Consider the following 22,095-nt stretch of genomic DNA (forward strand, 5'->3'; position numbering starts at 1 on the left):
CAAACATGAAATCGAGGAAGAAAGAAAGTTTGCATATAAACTCCATTTTCAAGGTTAACTGCAAGAGCTGTGGATTTTGCAGAGTTTTCCACACTGATCGTTTCGATATCTTTGCAACATTGGACTTCATTGTCACAAAATTATGCAGAAAAGTGGGACGGTGAATGAATTTAATTAAACAACGAAACCTCAAGTAGTTAATCACTTCAGTTTTACATCTTTTTATTCATGGTCAAGTCCACAGAAACACTCATCATTTGTTGAAAGAAACTGCATTTCATGGTCCATTATCCGAAAATAATGAAAAAAATCGGACCGATTAGTGGAATATCGTCAATGAGGTTTGAATCGTTTCACCGAATTTTCAAAAACATAATAAAAACGATCAGCTGTAGGAAAAATCTTTTGGAGTCATGTTTCTTCAAAATTAGAATGAGGTATGCCAGCATTTTTCTAAAGTTCCAATCTATGGCGGTTTCAATGTCCTGCGGTAAAAAACTGGAGATAGCCTCTAAGGATTTGTTGCAAAAATTCGAGTGTGATTTTTCATTGAACGAATGTGTGTATACCACCAAATTCGTCAAAACTAGTTTTATAGAGGTGAAAATCGGCTATGTTTGTCGGATCGAAAATGAAGACGATGAAAGTCCGGTTTTCGGGTTAATTAACAAAATAATTGTAAGCGACGATAAATTCTTTTTTGGATACCAATTACTTACAACAATCGGCTTTCACAAGCACTATAATGCATATAAAGTTGTTGCTGACGACGTATTTTTTATTAGACCTGCAAATTTTCATTGTAAATTTTCGTATATCTTTGAAGGTGTTAAAAATGTAAAATTAGTAACTTGGGATTAAATAAAATAAAAATTGCCTATTCGCCTATTCGTATTGCATGATGTAAAGGAATAAGTCTGATGTTGGTCGAATCACAGAAAATTAAATTACTGCACAACAGTACTCGAATATAAGAAATTTTGAAGTTCAATTTCACAATACAGCCCATCTGTACATCGATGTACAGCAAAACTGTACCACGGAGATGTACGATGTAATAGGAATTAATGTCTGTCAAACACAAGTACTTGGTTGCGAAGTGGGTAAGTTGGTGGATTAGAGTACCGTAGGTTCCGGGTTCGAACCTCGGCGGTCGCAATTTTTTTTTTTAATAATGTTTACAATAACATTACACTGAAAATTGACGAATTTGGGCTATATTTTCTGTAGAAATATTGTTTGTTTCCTCAGAAAGTCAGCGTTCCCTCACCTGTACCAGCTAGGCTGTACAATTCACACCGTAAGTGCGGTCGAAATTCAAAATGGAAAGTGCGGAGGTCTTTCTAACGTAGCGTCATTTTCATACAAGGAAGTGTTGAAATGTATTTTTCGGTTCACTTTTTCATCGAATCGTTCACTTAAAATTCAAATTTTAGGCACACTTACGGCGTGAATACTACTGCTACGCTGTACAATGCTACTGCTACGCTAACAATTGGGTGTGTCCCGAATTTGTGCAGTAAATTTGTACAGAGACTACAGCTGAGCTGAACAGTTTTTTTTTGGGTGTGGGGATGGTATGGATCACCAGCACAAACGTCATCGTCTCAACAGCAATCAAGTTCCTTAGTTGCATTAGATGCGACAACACCAAAAGATCAACATCAGCTAGAAGATGAACTGCTCGACGCGCTTGCCGAATCGCCGTCGGCTTGAATCTCGATTACATATAAGCTGTTCGAAGTTTTGGCGAATTGACTTTTAATGCGAAGTTTTTTTTTTTAATTTACGCGATGTTATTTGAACGTTGCCATACTAGCCGTGCCAAAAAATTTAACTTTACCGCCATTTTCATACGTCTTTTCGATAGAATTTTCCTTTATATGGAGAGGGGAAACTTTTCGAAATTTACAGCTGATCGAACTGTCATCACAAATGTAAGCAAACAGCAACTAGAAGACTTTTGTCAGTTTATACTGTGCACCTCCATCGGTCGAATATTTATTTATTTTACATTTCTTATAAACGGAACCGTACGACGTTCATAGCCTCTGTCGATTATGTGGCACATATTCGGAAAATATGATTGATGTTTTGAATCGGTACCAGGATAGACCATCACCAGCGAGTGAGACAAGCATTTTAGAGATTATACACAACTGTCTGCCAGTTCAGGTAGATCTGCAAGATCCTCTGAGTCTATTTGCAGCTGAAGAAAGCGTATCCTTACAGCGGTCTTTAACTATTTTCAGATAAGTAATTTCGATGGTCTGCCATCGATGGTCTGCGAATCCTGTTGCGATAAATCTAGGAATGTGTACGCATTCATCCAACTGATACTGACCACCCAGCGAATGTTCCTTAAGAATTTAGATACCGTCGATCTGATCAAAACGAATAAGAACAAAGTTGTGCAAAGATTCGCACTTGACGATACAGAGAAATCGGGCAACGTCAGGTGAGCGAAATTCATTCTTCAATCAATTCGATGTGGAAGATTGAATGATGAAAGCAGTAACTAGCACACATGTAATGAGTCTAACAGCCTTTTATACAACTTTGCAGTTCGGCAGATTATTCAAAACCATCGACCAATGATTCGTCAGTTCAGCAGGTCTTCGAGAATCTACAAAAAACTCGAACGAACGTGACCATATCGAAAGTGAAATGCTCGAAGCCAATCCAAACTCAGCCCAGCGAGACAATTGTTGTAGAGGAAGCGGAACCAGAACCGGACAACCAAAAAGTCGATACAATTACCGACAGTCAGAGTTCAGATGTGGATGCTAACGACGATACAAATCAAATCATCGAGTATTATGAGGAGTACTTGAATGACTTCGACCAGTCCAACGAGGAGGACTTAGAAGCCATGGAAAAAGAATGCGACACCTCACCGCCAGTCGAACCAACAGCAGTGACGTCGTCGTTAACTGTTCAGCCAGTAAATGCAACCACAAAATCTTCCGGTAAACCGACCGTGGTAAAAATGCTGTGCGAAGCATCGTTCGTCTGCATGACCTGTAAAATTAATGTGAACACATTCGAAGAGCTGCGGATCCACATGAAAACGAACGTTGCGTGCAAGAAAATTCACACCACATGCGAAACGTGCGGAAAGTGTTGTGACAGCAAAAAGTCCCTGTACCAGCATACGTTGACCCATAAGCAAAAGTCGGCGTATGTGTGCGAGGAGTGCGGGAAAGTTTACACGAATCGATTTAATCTGGAAAATCACAAATCGTAAGCTACTCACGATCGTTTGACGAGCGATGAAGAGCCAATAACCATTTGCCATTCCACAGGTCCTTTCATGGCGAGCAGGTCGAAGAGTACGGCAGCATTTATAAATGTAAGATTTGCGACGATCAATTCACGAATCGAAAGGATCTGTATGATCATTTGAGCAATCACCGCAAGATGCCGTCGGTGAATTTATGCGAAAATTGCGGGAAATGTTTCGATTTTCCGGAACAGCTTCGGTCACATGTTCGCATCCATTCTGACCATCGCCCATTTCCTTGCACCTATTGTGACAAACGTTTTCGATCTCGACTCCAGCAGCTTCAACACCTACACGTACACAACGGTAAGTGAAAATGAAGAGCAGGGACACCCATCACAAAGCGTCAACTTCAATAAATATTTTCAGGCGAGAAACAATTTATTTGTCTACACTGCGGCAAAGCCTTCGCCAAACGAGGCTCACTCGTCGTTCATTCCCGTCTTCACAGTGGCGAGACCCCATTCGCGTGTACACAGTGCGATGAAAAGTTTACGTCGCCCGGCAAGTTGAAAACTCATGTCAAGTACCACAGCACAGACGATAGAAATAAAGACGAGTGAGGACACTACAACCATTTGACATTTTAATTCAACAAAATGAAAGCATTTCCTACGACTACACTGCGACATGAGACATCAATTTGCCTTAACAATTTTACCAAAAATGATCATACAAGTCAATCCCGCCAAACATCCCAGACCAGCACTCCCAGCCACCGCTTTGGGAAGACTAATTTTATATCTGCGACTCACAACAGTTCCCACTACACCGCCAAGAACCATTCCACCAATCGACCACTTATCCGTCAAATTCTGTCCATTATTGGCCAGCAATCTCCAACTGCGATCCTGCCACTCGATTAGGCTTTTATTACGCATTACTAACGTCGTCGCAATCACACCAACAGCTGGTGCAATCAGCAAGCTTTTGGACGATGCGCTAACTAATGATTTTGCAAATGATTGCTGGAGGATGGCATATTTGGTGGGATCCGATGGTGGTCGAAGTTTTCGATAAGCTAAACGAGCACCGGTGCTAATGACGGCAATGCCTGTTTCGAATATAACATTCATTCAAAAAAGGTTGAGTGGGAATTTAGTGGGATGATGTCATACCTGCGGAAAAATTAACCATTCGATGTACAACGTGCGTGTACAGAATTAATCGTGGAAACTGTTGATCTTCCGCCAGTTCGGCCATTGGAAAAAGCTGTGATATTGACATGATGATGCTTTAAACTGCGGTACTGTTAACTCAAATATTGCTCGACTTCTATAGCTGAAAAATGGCCAGTTACAGTGCTGTGAAACGTATTGTAGATCTTAACATTCGAAATGTGGAAATATCTTTGCATTAAACAGAACGTAAAAGAAATTTCCTGGACTTTTCTTACTTTTCCGACTAGAAACTGGTTCAATGACTTGTTTAGCCCCATATGAAGTCTGAGAGCTTTTACAATTGCTATGAGGGGTATTGTCAGGGAAAAAAAAGGCAATGAAAATGTTCACTGGAACATGACATAGAGCCATCTGAGTGAACGTAAATCGTTAGATAGATAGGTGATGGTTTTGCATGTAACTGAAGAAAAAACATAGCTAACGCCGACCCGTACGAAACACCTATTCGTATCAAAAGCCTTTAATGTGAAACTCTTCATTTCTTTTACTTCATTTTCTTCTCTGCTGAAAAACTATTCTCCCTTTAAAATCACTTACATTATCCACTCTTTGCCTTGTTATCATATACAAATAAATTGCCGGAGGCAATATAGACAGCCCCGTACGAAGTCAACTTTCATAAATTCCTATTTAAACAGCTATATACCGCTATATTTAACTATATTTCACTGTAAATAAACATTTCACAGATAAATATATGCTATTATATAGCTCTATATGCCTGTATATAGCTCAATATAGCTGTATATAGGTATATATAGATGTCCGTGTATGGAATCTCTGAAACCCCACACACATAACAAATTATTTCCATGTTAACAGAAACTCTCTAAGTATCATTTTTCCCAAGATATTTCTATTTTACTAAAATCCAATATGGCCGCCGGCAGCCATTTTGTTAGGAGACCGGAAATAGTACCGACGCTTTACATTCGTTAATACCTTTCAAACAAAAAAAAATTCATGAAATTCGGTCAAAATTTACTCGAGATATTGACAAAATACTCCACGTTCACTGTACGGCCGAGTAGCCAGATAAGAGCTCACTCCAAGAGACCTAGCTCACGCTCCGGAGAACATAATTTCATAAAAAAAATTTTCCCTGATTGGTACGGTCAATACCTATCTAATAAAGCTAAAACAGACGAAATATGTTCAAATGTGGCCGACCTACAAGCAAAAACTGCTTGCCGCCCTGTGCCTGTTCCACACCAAGGGGTCTAACTCACGAGTCGGTCATCCGATTTCCATAAACTTTTTTTTTGTCGATCGGTATTGTAAATACCTTTTATTTGACGGATCAGTTACAAGTTTAACGTTTAAATGTCCGGAGATATCTTCGAAAAACCGTAAAGCACTTATTGGGCCACAGCTCGGGAGGGGTCGATCCAAAATCACTCATCTTCGAACTTAGCCTGTCTTTTGACATTACCAAACGGGAAAAAAAAAAGAATTTTCAAAATCGGATGCGTTTTACTCAAGTTATCGTGCAGACAGACAGACGGACAGACGGACATTTTTTTTTTCGCGGATTTGGCATCTCTAGACAACCACAATAGGTTTCCCCTTACTCAGGGAGTCCAATTCGACGTGTTACAAACGTATGCGTAAACCTATAAGACCCCAGTACTTCGTACGGGTCTAAAAAACGTTCAGGTGGTGTGTTACCTCTCCAAGTTGCACCACTCTCTTTGGTCCACGATAGCATTTTGAAGGATTTCTCAGTTCTTTTGGTTCCCTTCTGGACTTTTGGTATTATTGAAGTTCTCAATATTCTAGCACCATCTTCCCAGTTTTAGAATTTAAAGGATTTTTTTTGGGCTATCTTCTGGACTTTTGGGATATTGTGGTGTATTAGTTTCCAAAATTCCAGAACCCCAGAAATTCCACCATCTTCTCACTTGAAGGATTTGTAAGGGTTTTTCGGTGGTAAGAGCAACTGAGATTAGATCATAATTTTATGGCCGTAAGTGGTTCTTTTTGCTACATTTTGTTTTATACAAAAGATACTTCGGACAGGCTTTCGTGATCTTTTTACTTTCTGTGAAGTTATAATTGTCACTTGGACTACACGGGCAATAAAGTTAAGTAAGAGATAGGGTTACGAACTCACTAGATTAGAATCACGTAAGCAATATACGAATACGGAATCGTACGGGGCTAACGTCGAAGCGTCTGCTGCGTTCTCCACTTGTTTGTCATTGGTGCGAAATTAAAACAAAAATTCGTTTTTGACAAATTGCCCCCGCTCCACAACAAAGTAATTGATGAAATCATTTCAAGCTATTCAAACCGTTAATTCAAATCGCCCGCGCAACGATTTCGGAAATGTTTTTGTTTATACAAACAGCAACAAAAAAACAAAATTGGATATCGTAGTCACACAACAATGATTTTGACTAAATCTTATCTGTATAATTGATGGTACATGTTATCAATCGAAAATTCATTGATTGCAACGACAGCAAGTTGCTGATGTTCATATTTTGTATTTGGTAAAATATTGCATAATCTTTGTCGCTATTGCCTCCAGTTCAAAACCTGTTATTCTAAAATACTTAGAAGGGTCAGTATATCTTCACTTTTAGAACGTTCATAGAACGTTCATTTAACAAAGATTCAATTTGAGTCACACTGTTTATCGGCTCACCGTTTTTTCAACGATGTACGTACAAAAGCTCCGACGAAACTTTATTGAATTTCACTTGCAATGTATCTACTTTATGTTGTTGCTTAGCACCTTTACGCTTAATGAAATCTGTCCTATGATATCATAAGTCGCAATAGGAAATTTATTAAAAACAGAAATTTAATAGATTTTCGACGGTGGTATACTAGCAGATTTGAATGTTGGCGGAATTCAATTTTTTTCTATTTTAAATTAAAAATTCCGTCGATTGAGCGGTTGGAAAACAGTTTGTTTATATTTGAATAAAATACAGCAACGCCTTCATACACGGCAGAGTAAAATAAACCAGGCAGGAGCGGTTCATTTTCGAAACGTCAAATAAGGGACCTAATACATGGGATGAAAATGAACTCAAATGAACACTGACATAAATTGAAAAGATTTGCTCGCAAAATATCAAGGGCTACTAGATTATTCAGGTCCCTAGTCAAACAAGCGCTCCTGCCTGGTTAACTTTACTCTGTCGTGCTTCATATAGTTAATGATAATTTAAAAATTTGAAAGTTTTGGGTTTTATAATAGTCCAGGTCCTTGTGTCGAAAAAAAGCTCCATCCGTTCTTTAAGATTTTTCTTTATTTCATGAAATTCATGTTGTTTGCCATGAAAGTTGTGGAACTACATGTTTTTGCGGAAAATGGATTTTTTTTTTATTTTGAATGTTGTATTGCTTCGGTGGTGTTCCGAACATTGAACATTTCAATGTTCGGAACACCACCGAAGCAATACAACATTCAAAATAAAAATTTGCATTGATTCGTGAGCATAGTCTCAGCAAAGTTCGTCCGACGTATTCAATACATACGTATGGGCAAAATTGCATTTTATAGTACAAACCCCGATTAAGGCGAAAGTGGGTGGGTTCGATAGGGGAAGGTCCCCTGATTACAAAACAACAAGAATTTTGGCGCGGAAGCCCCTCCTCGAGGCGCCAGGCCCCTTCAAAGTTTTCATATTTTTTCAAATTTTCACTCTTTTTTTGACGAAATTTTTAAAGACATGTCTTCTGATGACAAAGCAACAAGAATTGTGACGCGAAAACCCCTCCCCGAGGCGCCAGGGCACTCTAAAGTTTTCAAATTTTTTACATTTTTCGTTTCTTCTTATCGAAATTATTAGAGGCAGGTCCCCTGACGACAAAATAATAAGAATCGAGACGCAGATACGAATTCCGGACCAGGACTCACAAAAGTAAAGTTAATTGTTTGTGTAGGCTCTATGTAGTCGTCGACATTTCGTACAAGGAACATGAAGTTATGTTAAAGCGCGCAGTCTAGTCGTCGGCATTTCGTACAAGGAGCATGAAGTTATGTTAAAGTGCGCAGTGTAGTCGTCGGCATTTCGTACAAGGAACATAAAGTTGTGCTGTTGTGTGATGGGGTCATCTAGTATTGATTTCGTCTAAAAAGCGTGAAAATTTTAAAGAATATGAAAACTTTGGAGTGCCCTGGCGCCTCGATGAGGGGTTTTCGCGTCACAATTCTTGTTGCTTTGTCATCAGGGGACATGTCTTTAATAATTTCGTCAAAAAGAAGTGTGAAAATTTGAAAAAATATGAAAACTTTGGAGGACCCTGGTGTCTCGGGGAGGGGCTTCCGCGCCCAAATTCTTGTTGTTTTGTCATCAGGGTACCTCACCCTATCGATCCCACCAACTTTTGTCCCAATCGGGGTTTGTACTATAAACTGCAATTTAGCCTCTTGTTGATGTTAAATCGAATGAAGTGATTCATCGTTACTCACATAGATGGCGGTATAGTTATATATGAGTTGATTGTAAAGAACGGTCCGAAATTGGAAATGGAAAATTGTTTTTTCACCCGGAAAAGCTATTCATATGGAAATCTTCAAAGTAGAATAACGGTATTTCATGGAAGATCTTTTTTGGGGATTCGGAATGAAGTCGGTTGCCCCGAAAAGTGACACAGAAAATTTATCAACTTTGAACCCATTTTCCCTGGCTATTTCCAATCCATTTTTCAGAAAATTGTTGTCATTCGAAAGCTACATTTAAGTATGTCTCAGTTCCATGTTCAGGAGGCTGGGAAAGTCATGGACTTTTTCAATATTAGATTTTCTTCCTTGATTTCTGTTCAAGAATTATGGAAAGTTCCATATTTGGGATGTTATTGACGATATACCGTATGAAAGCTTTTTTTGGTCCCGTTCCTAGATGAAAAATGTTTTTGTGACTGGTCATGGACCCAGCCAAAATAATGTTTGGCCTGACGTTTCTAGCACCTCTTTGTTCTAGACACTACATATTTCTTACGTTTTTGGTCATTTCTTCGGCTAATATTTGGACTTTAACAAATTTTAAGTCACCAGACGTCAGATCCTAAAAATAAGTGACGTCTTCATGGTCCACTGTCTTCCCTTTCCTAGCCCTAGAACTATCGAACTGCAGGGAATTCAGATGATTATGCTGGTTTCTTTCTGAATTCTATTGATGGTTACGGCAGGTCAGTTCATAAGAACAAAACCAGAATTGAAAAATGGATTGGAAATGGCCAGGGAAAATTGCTTCAAAGTTGATGCATTTTCCGGAATACGTTTTGGGGGAACCCTAATACTGACTCCATTCCAACTCATCTAAAAAAGGTTTTTCCTTGAAATATCGATAATTTGATTTGATTTGAGAAGAAATTTTTAAAAAGAAATTGTATTTTCGGAGATATTCGACTTTGAAGGCTTTTCCGACTGGAACAACAATTTTCCATTTTCCAGAAAGGATTTTTGCTTCACAGCTTTTCGTGACAAACAACATGGAACAAAAAAAAATCTTAAGGAAGTTAGGGCGCACGGAATTACACAAGACCTGCAGGTCCTGCACTATTAACTAGGATACGTAGTAATAGAGGAGAGTATTCCATTTCACAGAAACATTCTTTCTGAGACCAGGTACCATGATTTGCAAAAGGTTGAATGAAAACTCTTGTTAAGAATTGTAAAGAAAGTCAACACCTGGCGAGTGTTTATTTTTAGATGTATTAAAAGATTGCGGTCACAATAAAAAAATGTGTTTGGTAGACTGTATTTCGGTTGCGTGCGTGTCTTGTGTTTGAATTTTATTGGCGCGTGTTTTAATTAGAAAATGTTAGAAGAGACAAGAAGAAATTCAAATTTTTAAAATCTTTTCTTAATTGTTGCATTTAATGACATTGATGCGGTTATCGAACTCGTTTGTATCCAAGAATAAAACTCGTATGGATATGACTATGACATGACATGTGTGTATAATTTCGATAATTCATTGCTCTTTGTCTTGGGATCTATCATACTCTCCTAAACTCTAGCAACTCATTTAATGTCCAGCTAATACACGAAAACAATGTAAAAAAACTCATTTTACAATAACAATAACATCAGAACGACATTTAGAAGATAAATTCTAACAACCATTAAGGGGATGTATGGTTTAACATACAATACGAAATACAAGTGACTTTATCATGTGCATGCGACGTGATAAGTATATCGAAAAAGAGTGAAGTGGTACGCAAGAGCGAGAAAAATATTCTCTTTTCATATTTTCCATGGTTGATATTTACTCATAAACACAACACACAAAGCTCATTCAGTCGTGCTGTATACTGCCACCCATTCAGTAACATTATATAGAGCCATACAGTCAATTGTGATTTTGAGTTTGATATAATTCAAATTTTGGTTTTTGTTTTAAAAATAAACTAATCAATTCGCTCAAAGCTATTTGGTCTCAGAGATTGCTGGAAATTTTTTTTTTATGAATTTAATTAACGGGAATAGATCGAAGTGCATTCTGTTCGCCGTTTGACGAATGAAATATTTATTAAAAGAATCCGCAAAGGAAGTTATTGAATGACATTTTTTGTGTCGATGAATGAAATTGTTGAACAAAGCGAACTGAAGAGAAAAATTTTCCGTTGCGGACTTCAATAAAATAAAGACGACGAGTCCTACACGTAAGTCTCTAAATTTATAATAAATTCAGCGATCCAATTTACGTTTTTCCCTTTTTCTTGCTTCAACTGAGTTTGAAACGAAGAAAAATTGGAACATGAAACTGCGAACCGAACAGTCTGCATTGGTATTTTGTTAGGTGTTTCGTGATAAGGCGAAAAAATCAATAGACAAAATGAAAATCAAAACAAACGAACTTCTGCTGTTTTGAAGTGGAATTTTGTTTTATTTTTCGGCTGTCGAACGGCAATTTATTTATCAGTTATCATCATCGCGATAAACGCTGTGTGTGTAATTACGAAACGGTGTAATAATTATGATGGAAGTGGTTGCGGATTTGCTATACATTTTGTGGAGGTATAAATCATTGAAAATACCATGACCTCTGCTCAAGATCACGTAACAATTATTTTTTTCGACTAAAAGCTGTACATGGTGTTGTTTACAGCCAAAAATTAAATTCTTTTTTTTTTTTAGTTTCGATCCAATCCAGCTGTGAATCAGAAAGAAAATGTTACAAATTGCGAATTAAGAATTTCAGTCAATTAATTGCGTTGATAAAATTGGATAAATAGAGCGCTTGGAACCGACTGTAATATGTGTGTACGATACGCATTTTGTATATCTCAATTTTATACAGAAAATTATGAACACAAAATTCTGTCTGAATTTTGGCATACACAAAGAGTATTATAGTATGTGCAGTAGGATGGGTTTTCATATAGAATATCTCAATATATCTCACAATAATATACGTGTTTATATCCACTCTCACTATAAATGGAACGGCGGCGATATAATATTTTGTATTCAAAATGTTTTCCCCGCACCACGGTGCAATGGATTTTCACGTGTACTCTGAATGGTAACATCGTGATGTTCACGTGATCGTACAATTCAATTTAAGGGTTGATGATATGTTGTAAGCGAAATTTCTCTGCGCACATCGTGATATATGTCTATTCTGTGGAGATTTTGTTGAACTTTTTTTTTTAAACTTTGTTTAAATGAAACAGCAAATAGAATTTTCGCATGACCTGGACGTTTTGTTTAACCCATTTTCGGTTCGAGTTAAATCAAACAATCGATAAATTGAACGGTTCACATTATAAACGAAAACTGACCCCCCTGATTTGTGCCATCATTTGACTTTTTTTAAACGAAACATCACACATCGCAGCGAATCTATTTTAATTTTCTGTGAACATTAATTCAATTGCATAATGCTGCACAATTTCACCAGCAAAACATTTTACCCGTTTTTCTTCAGCTGACTCCAACGCATTTTATTAGTCGCTTTGTTGCACTGTAATGAGAGAAGATTTTGTGAGAGTGTAACGTTCTCTTACTTGAACGTGTAGCAATGTAGCAAACGATAACCAAGTCATTTGCATGAATATTATTTCGATTAGCTTTGATATTTACACCTGTACCATCGCATAGTTTTGTTATTTCATTTTAATTTCCGTTCACTATGAATTCATTAGATTCGAGTATACTGGAATTATTGTTGGAACATTGTACGTGTGGTTACGTATACACAACATTTTGTATTTTTCGTGCCTTAAAACCTTTGTTAATTTCTTTAAATAAGAGCCGACTTGTCTTTAAGCAAATAGTACGATGGTTTGATAATAGAATTTTTCTTAATTACTAGTGGAGTACCCGGCTTTGCCCGGGATTACTGTAATGACAAAATAGTTGAATATTTTCACGCGCCAAAGATTTTCACGTGTCAAAAAAATTGCTTCGTTTAAGGAACTCCTCCACGAGGGAAACAGGCTAAAAAATTTCAAACGTCAAATGAAGCATGAAAGAAAAAAAAATCGCGTATTCTTCCTAACTTTTCCTCAATGGTCGATGTGCCAAGTTTCAAGCCTCTACCTAAGACTTTCTCTCTGGGCTCCTCTATTGAAACCAACAAACAACATTAAACTTTACAGATATCTTGGTGGCAAGGATTATTGACTTTTTCGGGAGTTTTTTTCTCTATATTGTCATAAAGTTTCCCACATTTTCTTAGATTTTCCTTAATTTTTCAATAATATTTTTTTTAAATATTAGAACATTAACCTGGCTATATTCATCTGTTATCGGTAACGACGACAAAAGTAATGACAAGCTCTGTGTAATATGGTCCTTTATATAAAAGTAAAATGTTAAAAAATTTGAAGTACAAGATTTCAAATCAACCGATTTAAAATACTTTAATCGATGGAAGTAATAGACCAGATAGTAATACTGGTCATATGCTTGCCGTCTGTAACAGGTTAGGGAAAATATGAAAACTTTATGAAAATATGGGGAAATGTCTGTCAAAGCTAGAGTCGTTTGGGGTCACATATTTTAAATCCTTTTACCATAATAAAATCGGAATTGGTACCAATTTAACGAACATATTGGTAATATGTATTATTTTTAACGCTCAAGCAAAAAGTATTAGCGCTCGAATATTGCCATCCGTTTTTATAGCAAAATTTTCCTCGTGAGTTATTGTTTATCTTTCACACTCATCCATAAACGACGTCCAACGAAAGAGAGAAACATATACAGACAGCGAGCAAAGATTCCGTGGTGTCACTACATATGTTTTGTATGGTGTTTTGTCTATCTCTCTCTTTTTTGGTTGTCATTGTTTATGGATAATCCCTTACCATTTGTCAAGAATTAGGAATTCTCGGAAGTTGTGATTTCTCGTGAGAAGTGTATCCTCGAGAGATTAAAAAATTTCACAAATCTATCAATGAGCTGCGAATTCTTTAGTTGAAGTTATTAGTCAACACTCAAGTTAAGCCGGTAAAATATGGAATTGCCACAATACAATCTCTATTTTAGAGAATTTTTGGGAACTTTACAGAATTGGCTTTGCTAGATTTTTCGGTCCTGGTCCATCATTGGTGGCAAGAATTACCCACAAATCAAGTAATTTACTATCAAGGTCAAGGAAAAGTTAGAGAAAGACTACAATTAATGGAAGCTAGCAAGCTAGATTGTTATTTATAACGTCGCAGACGTTTCACAACTCTTTTCCACATAACGAAAACAAATTCATCAACGGAACATTTGTTTTGCCATAATGCCGTTGTTATCACTATTTGGACATTGGTCAACATTTCGTTTGAATTTCTTTTACCTTTTTTTGTAATCTTATTGTTCGAAAAGGCTTGTGCTAAAGATAATAAATAACAGCACACTCTCGTCATCATTAATAAGTTGTTTTCATTTCTTATGGTCTTAAATGGCTTCCAATAGATTTATGTTATCGATTGCTATCACAAGCGGAATCCTTCTATCCGATGCTATCCAAGTGCGTTGATAAATCCCCCCGAAATAGATCATAGTGAATGCCGTTGAAGTGGCTAGTTATCTATCTAAATTGCCGTAGCAACAAATTGTTTGCTCGATGTAGTACATTTAATATGGTCCAAAAAAGTGTACTTTCCTATCGTACGATTTTATGAATTTATTATACTGACCTCTGACTGGTTTGGATTGAATTATCGTATTGGCAGAGCAATCAAATGTAATCGATTGTTAATTTTGTATTAAAGTTTTCGACAAACTAATTTTAGCTTTCAATCAATCTCATCGTTCAATGTAAAGTTATTAGAGGAATTTCTGTTTTTTGTGCACATTGTCTGATTGGCATGTACACGGACAACATTTTACAATATATCGGCGCGTATCGAATCAAATTCAAATGTGTCTACAGAAATCAATTTAGGTTAACGTTGTCGGTTCATCGAGAATCAGAGTGGATGATAGAATCGAGAATCTGAATATCGATTAATTTCAAGCGGATCTATTCACACGCACACATTCATATCTCCAAATTTGTTTTTCACATAGAAGTTAAAGTACCTACAGAGCGAGTACGAGCAAAATTCGTTTTTTCAACAAATGTTAATTCTTCTTGTGGAGAAATTTACTGTACGTTACAGATTGTAGGGAGGGATTCTTTTGAAAAACAGCCTACCGAAATCGGGCGTGTTTTCTAGTGGAACTTTTTATAGGTACCTAGAAAGGACTTCGACCCTAGAAGCCAAAACCACTCTCAAAAAAATTCTTCGAAGCTTTTATGGCTGGTGAAAGGTGATCGAAAGCCGAAAACTTGCACTTTTCTTACCAAAATTTCTCCGGGTACACGAGCCGTACAGGGTCGTGTGGGGTGTCATTACAAAGGTAATCACATGTACTATTGAGCCGAATAGAGACCCATTGGTTTTAAAATTAATCCACATTGAAATATGTGCAGTTGAAGTTTTCAACCGAAAACTTGCACTTTTCTTACCAATATTTCTCTAGTTACACGAGCCGTACATGGTGGTGTGGGGTATCATTTAAAAGGTAATTTTATGCGCTTTTGGGCCAAATAGGGTCCTATGGGGTTTGGATGCATATGCGATGAAATATGGGCACTTAAACATTTCAACTTCTCATATTTAATCGTAGATGCATCCAAACCACATTAGTCTCTATTTGGCTCAAAAGCACATAAAATTACCTTTCAAATGATACCCCACACGACCATGTACATTTTGTGTACCTCGAGAAATTTCAGTAAGAACAGTGTACGTCTTCGGTTAAAAACTTTATCTGCACATATTTCAGTGTGGATTAATTTTAAAACAAATGAGTCTCTATTCGGCTCAATAGTACATGTGATTACCTTTCTAATGACACCCCACACGACCCTGTACGGCTCGTGTACCCGTAGAAATTTTGGTAAGAAAAGTGCAAGTTTTCGGTTTTTGATCACCTTTCACCAGTCACAAAAGCTTCGAAGAATTTTTTTGAAAGTGGTTTTGGGTTCTAGGGTCGAAGTCCTTTCTAGGCACATATAAAAAAGTCCACTGGAAAATGCGTCCGATTTCGGTAGGCTGTTTTTCAAAAGAATCCCTCAGAATGCTTTTGTTTAAACGATCGAGAGCTTACATGTACATAAGGCCACAGTTTAAAGCCTTTCGAACTGACAGCTTTCAGACCTTCGAACAGAAATTCTACGCTTAACCTGTCATAGACGGCAAGCATATCACAGGTACAGTGTTCGAATCTGTGACTTCCAATCATCGAATATTTTCAAAAGATTTATGCAAAATCTTCTACTTCATTTGTTCAACCATAAGTTTTGCTTTATAAAACTGCATTAGGCGTTGCTAATCATTTACTATTGTCGTCTTTGTAGATAACAGATGAGTAGCCGTCCGTAACAGGTTCCATTCCATCCGTTTTAGCTTAGCCAACCCTAGGGCCCTTCTTGGTCTCAAGTCATAGAACAAATGTTTTTGTGTTCAAGGTAAAACACTCAATTGAGTGAGCGTACGGTATTTTAGTACGATGTTACGGTTTTGGCAACGAGCCATTTCAACCACCAAGTGTCACTTTTGACTTTATGATAGGCCCAGGAGCAAAAAGCCAAGATTATCAGAGTCTCATCGTTTCAACCCCCAGACAGTTCGACATAAAATATATGTGAAGAGCATGAATAGTGTCACACCCGTGCACTTTTTCTTCCCTTTCCCACAACATTTCACGTGAGGTGATAGAAAGAGATACCGAAGCGAAGGCAACCGTTTCGGCACTATACCTCACTTCACATTACTGGTAATCATTTAGAACAGCTTGAATAAAATATTATTTTCAAATTATTTATTAGAAGATTGTGAGATGTAAAATCTCGAAATGACCTACAAATTGAATACTTTAAGCTCTACTGAACTAAACTCCAAGCTTTAAGCTTTCCCCAAAAATGTTTGAAGACCTTTCAGGTAACAGTAAAAGTCCACAGGAGGACAGACTGTTAACCAAGTTAAACGAGACGGGTAGCACAAATTGATTGCAAACCGATGCTTAATGATAGTCTGATATGCTTGGGGGTTCTCGGTTTATAAAGTTTAGCCCGCTCACAACAATCTATACATTCGATGCACCCTAACCTCAATAACAATATGAAACTAACGACATTTAATGAATCAATAAAGGGTAACGTTCTGAACTGCAAGAACCTTGCTGAACTGCATGCACTTTATGGGGCATCGGAGAATCTGGCACACGGTGCAAAAAGAACGCATTCTTGAACTACGTAAAAAGTGAACTCACACGCGTAAGTTTAACGCTGCAAATGCTTTTTAGCCCTGTCGTCGACTTAATGACTCTTTTTACAAAATGTTGGTATCGACAAAACCAGGGTGAGTTCATATTTTACGTAGTTGAAAAGTGCGTTGTTTTAGCACCGTGTGCCAGATTACTCCACGCCCTTTATGGGCTGAAAATATTTTTGCCAAAAATATTGCATACACCTCACTGTAGAATGTTATCTGTGTATGGCTCTGATTGCTATTGATTTCGGCTTCAATTCAAGCAGTTGAATAAACAAAACTAGCATTTGAAATCAATAAAGCGAAAAGTCGGATGAGGAAATTTTATAATCGAAAATATCGATAAGACAACAACTTTGCTAAATAATCTCTTCTACAAAAGCCAAACTATTTGTTCAGAGATAATGAATGGTGATAAAGACAGTAAATAATTTCCGCTACTTTATTTTTAAAAGCATTTTTGAACTATTTATTGAACAAAGAAATGAAGATAGACTGCAATTAGCCGGGAACACATTTAGTTGAAAGAGAATTTTCTAATTTTTTTTTTTCAATTGACAGAGAACATAATAGCAATGCTGCACCGCGTGTAATAAACGAATCGATGTCGTTTGATTTAATTTATCGATACCGAGTAGACTGTAGTCACTTTAAGACTTCGACTCTGACTTTAATTCTTAATATGTAAGTCTGAATTCACAGCCATCCGTTTTTCCTCCGTTTACATGACAGTTGGCATTTTATACAATCGAGCTTATCAATACCATATCTTGGTATATTTGGGACTAAACCTCTATTGCCCGTTTCTCTTCTAGATGGTATTGAGCATATTGTTTGAAATGACAACTGTCACTTACACGGAGGCAAAACGGAGACAAAACTTATGACTGTGAGGCCACCTTAACTCTTCCAGCATAGTTGTGTTTTTTATTGGGATCGTAAAGGTCTACGCCATTCCTTCTGAGGTCAATTAATAAATTCGAACAAAACGTTTTGCTCTTTCTGTTTATTTAAACGCTAAATAGACAACTCTACATTTACATTGTCTTGCATTTGCATATTGTTTGTTGAATGGATGATGTATCCTTCTCACCATTTACTTTATATCACTTTTAACATTGTATGGTTTAATGGTCTGTGTGTCATTCGCATTTCAGTTTTATTGAAAAACAAAATCTTTAATCATTTTCTCAAATCATTCAATGGATGCGTGCACATATCATGATTGTTATTTAGTGTTGTGTTTACTGTAACCTCGCGTCTCTCTCACCGTGTGTGTATATTTTTGTAGTTAATGAGTCACACAGATTATTATCATTTCATTTTTTGTTGAATTGAACACAGAAAAACAAAATATCATGAGAGACAAACACAACACGGCGTTCAAAACAAAGTTAAGATCCTAAAAATGTGGATGAAACAAAGAAATCCAACAAAGTATTTTCGATTTGAACAGATAAACATGAGCGCATTTTAGTTCCAACATCCAACATACTGTTGTATGTCAGAGGAATTAATAGAATTTTGTTTATCGCTTTTGTTAGGAACGAACAACAGCAACGAATAAACAAACTGACACTGAGTGCGATAGTGTCTGAAATATTAAATGTTTGCTGTTAATCTGTAATTAAATTGTTGTGCCGCTTTTCGCATGGGATCTTCAATTAACGCACTTATTTGATGCGAAAGAAGAGTGTGGTATCTCCTTTGAGGGAGATCATTAGATTGATCTCTGACCAATTATAGATCCCATAAAAAACTCAAAAGAAGAATAGGTGACGCCAGTTCCTTCAATTAATCTTCCAAAACATTTGATATCAGCTTTGGTGAAACATAGCTCGATGAGCTCTCGTATTGAAGCATAGTTTCGTAATGGAATAATTTCCGGTGGAAAGCTGTCAATGGGAAACATAGCCTCGTTTTAGAGAGTGTAACTGGCGTCACAGCGTCTACTGTCGCTGTTATTTTGGCAATTAAAGTCCTTGTAGGTGTTTATGATAACTTCCGTAATTATAAGGAAAGGAGGAGAGTGAAATTAACTCTCATAAATTCAGCATTAAAAATGTGTCGTGTTTATAACGATGAATGGGAAAGATAAGGTCGCTACACAATGACCATCGAATGAAATCGGTAAACATCAGATAACAAATTATTTTGAAAATTCATTTCAAGAACTGTTTACATTTGCCCATATGTCACACACTCTGCTCTAAATTGATAAAACGTTTAATCGCTTGTTGCTTTCTGGTGTCGTTAAGGCTGCAACCGTTTCGGTTGATGATTCTTTTTCTGAGTCTTTGTTTTATCTACTTTTCCCCCAGATGTGTCACACTGAGATGAAGTAACGAGACAACCATCCGTCTCATAAAATTCAAATTCTCAATTTACTTCCACAAATCTGTTGACTTGCCTCACAAATTCCCCTAATAAATTGCCGTTTTTAATAGAAATTTGTTTCCTGCCTGTGCTTAAGATTAATAAGTCTGTCTGTTTCTCTTCCAGCACATTCACCAAGTCTGAAAGGTATCGCCACAAAACAACTACAATGAATAAACTATGCAGACAGGTATCCATCGAGTCGCCCAGTCTAAAAGACTGCGTCTTCAACACTGTCGAAGTACCACAAACACCTCTAAATGGCGCACGAATCAAAGTCGTTTATGCCGGCGCCTGTTATCAACGTCAAAGAACACCATCGCTCTCCAGTACCACCAGTCTGTCGTCCGAAATTAGCGATTATACGCCGCAACCAACATCGCCAGCACATCAGGGCATTCGTGATGCTGCACTTTTTCCCGGCTTTGAAGTAGCCGGAATAATTGACGAATTGGGTGCCAATGTTGGCATCAGCAGCGATTTTCGTATCGGTCAACGGGTAATTTTGTATCCATTCGAAGATCTACCTGCAGGCTATGCGGAATACATTGTGGTGCCCGAATTGAAATATCTAATTGTCGTGCCAGACGAATTGAAATTAAGCGTTGCGGCGATGTTACCGACCGGAGCTTTATTGGCAATGAATACGATCTTGGAAGCCAGTCAAGCCGTTACGAAATTATTCGAACAGAACGCACCCGACTACGTTTGCAAGATATTGATCGTTGGAACGGGTGGATTGGCCTTGTGGGCGGTTCGTCTAGCCGCACACAGTTTCTCCATACATGACCGTAATTCACGCGTGAAGATAACAATGGCATGTTTGAAAGACGAAGGATTCAAATTGGCGAATGAATTGGATGAGTAAGTTAATGAAGTGCCCTTTTCACTGTGACGTGGCACTAAATATTTTCCTAATTTTAGCATCAAAGTGGTTCAATGGAGTGAAGATTTATACGAAACACAACTAATAGAACGCACAAAGGATGCATGTGACGGAGAAGTCGACATTGTCATCGACTTTGGCTCCACATCCCGAAGTCTCAACAGATCTCTACAATGTTTGCAAGAGGTTTGTGTAATGAAGCAAATCGAATAGAATTGTAGGTTTTCAATTCCATGTTTCTGTTGTCCAGGGCGGTGTAGTATTTATAAGCAAGGAACTAGCCGAACATTATATCCCAAAGTTTTGGAAAAAAGCCGGTGATAAGAAGCAAAAAATTCAGGCTGTCGCCAATGGAAGCATAAATCAGCTGAAAGATTTGGTACAATTGGTGGCAACGAATCAGGTAAGAAACGATTATAACTAACATGCAACGACCAGAGAAATAATAACAGATGGCGTTGCTGCCTACGCCATCTGTTATCATTTCTCTGGTAAAGACTTTTGCTAATTTAAAAATTTCGATTAAATAGATTGAACCTCCACCACATCACGTATATCCATTAGACCAAGCATCAGAGGTCGTCCGGAAATTATGTGGATCTGAGATAGTTGGACGGGCAATTTTGAAATTCCATGATATTGAGTAAAGTGCAGAGATTTTCAATTAACAATAACGTAATAATAACTAGACACATTAATGACACAGACACACTTAAACGGGAGGGACTCTATCACATTAAAACATATTTTGAATAGTTTTCAGTTTGTTCTTGAATTACATTGTTGGGAAAACGTCAAATGTTCTGAGTATCATTAACATCCCAGTTCGATTTTCTATCAAAACAAAAATTTTGTTATCTCTCTGTTCGTCGGTTTTTTTTTTATGTTGTTTCTATGATTTGAAAGTTTATTTTGTAAGGAAAATTGATTTTAAAATTGTGAAGGTTTTTCAAACCGCCTTAGTTTAGACAGTAATTGATAAGATTTTGTTAAAAAAAAAGAAGAAGAGTATTTATTAGATGATAACGGATGACGAGATCAAGGGATTTCCTTTAGACTGTCTGTCTGGAAAGTGATTTCATTTTCACATTAAAACCAAAGATAATTTTTATTTTGTTTAATTTCTGTGGTAACAAAACAAAAAATTAAAATTTTAATTGTAAAATGCTTTTATAAATAAGATTGTAGAGATGTCAAAGGTGACGTATACAAGCAAAGCATATTAAAAATAAAAATTACCTAAAAATGAGCGAGCACTTTGTTTATACAAACGAGCCGTCAGAACAGTCGGAGCGTTCGCTGCGACTGAGCCCCGTACGAACCCGTACATCTATTGCGTACGCGACCCTAGTTCGTCGGTCGCCCTACTCTTACCCTAAACCTACTAACCTAAAATTCTTATGAAATGTGCACGTCCTTAAAATTGCGCATAGCGCAATTACGAAGCCCCGTACGACGTTCCTATCAACTGTAACCCAAACTTAAAAATTTTTGCAACAATTTTTATTAACCTATATTTACCTATAAATAAACATTTTACTAATAAATATGCTAGTATATAGCTCAAAAGAACTATCTACACCGTTATATAGCTCAATATAGCTGTATATATTTATATATAGATATCCATATTTGGGATGCTT

At 37.1% G+C, this 22,095-nt stretch overlaps 3 protein-coding genes across 4 annotated transcripts; 2 read left to right on the forward strand and 1 right to left on the reverse strand.

Moving 5' to 3' along the window:
• Window positions 1-1,915: 1,915 nt before the first annotated feature.
• On the forward strand, window positions 1,916-3,857 carry LOC119084988 (zinc finger protein 675-like). Its single transcript, XM_037195157.1, has 5 exons — window positions 1,916-2,175; window positions 2,253-2,458; window positions 2,566-3,243; window positions 3,306-3,589; window positions 3,653-3,857. Exons 1-5 carry the CDS (start codon window positions 2,083-2,085, stop codon window positions 3,844-3,846), a joined length of 1,455 nt encoding a protein of 484 aa, XP_037051052.1. The 5' UTR covers window positions 1,916-2,082; the 3' UTR covers window positions 3,847-3,857.
• LOC119084993 lies at window positions 3,848-7,859 on the reverse strand. 2 transcript variants are annotated; one of them, XM_037195161.1, is made up of 4 exons: window positions 7,848-7,859; window positions 7,118-7,168; window positions 4,402-4,562; window positions 3,848-4,337 (listed from the first exon to the last, which is right to left on the reverse strand). In XM_037195161.1, the coding sequence occupies exons 3-4, from the start codon at window positions 4,508-4,510 to the stop codon at window positions 3,922-3,924; spliced, it is 525 nt and encodes a 174-aa protein (XP_037051056.1). In that variant the 5' UTR covers window positions 4,511-4,562; window positions 7,118-7,168; window positions 7,848-7,859; the 3' UTR covers window positions 3,848-3,921. The 2 variants fall into 2 exon arrangements, with proteins under 2 accessions (XP_037051056.1, XP_037051057.1); XM_037195162.1 differs by lacking the exon at window positions 7,848-7,859 and having other exon boundaries at window positions 4,402-4,587; window positions 7,115-7,219.
• Window positions 7,860-10,719: 2,860 nt separating this feature from the next.
• Window positions 10,720-21,701, forward strand: LOC119084989 (zinc-type alcohol dehydrogenase-like protein C1773.06c). The gene is made up of 5 exons (XM_037195158.1): window positions 10,720-11,094; window positions 19,693-20,430; window positions 20,491-20,638; window positions 20,703-20,855; window positions 20,983-21,701. The coding sequence occupies exons 2-5, from the start codon at window positions 19,736-19,738 to the stop codon at window positions 21,097-21,099; spliced, it is 1,113 nt and encodes a 370-aa protein (XP_037051053.1). The 5' UTR covers window positions 10,720-11,094; window positions 19,693-19,735; the 3' UTR covers window positions 21,100-21,701.
• The last annotated feature ends 394 nt before the right edge of the window (window positions 21,702-22,095 follow it).

This window comes from Bradysia coprophila, unplaced genomic scaffold (genome assembly GCF_014529535.1).
Source record: "Bradysia coprophila strain Holo2 unplaced genomic scaffold, BU_Bcop_v1 contig_94, whole genome shotgun sequence".
Lineage (NCBI taxonomy): Eukaryota > Metazoa > Arthropoda > Insecta > Diptera > Sciaridae > Bradysia > Bradysia coprophila.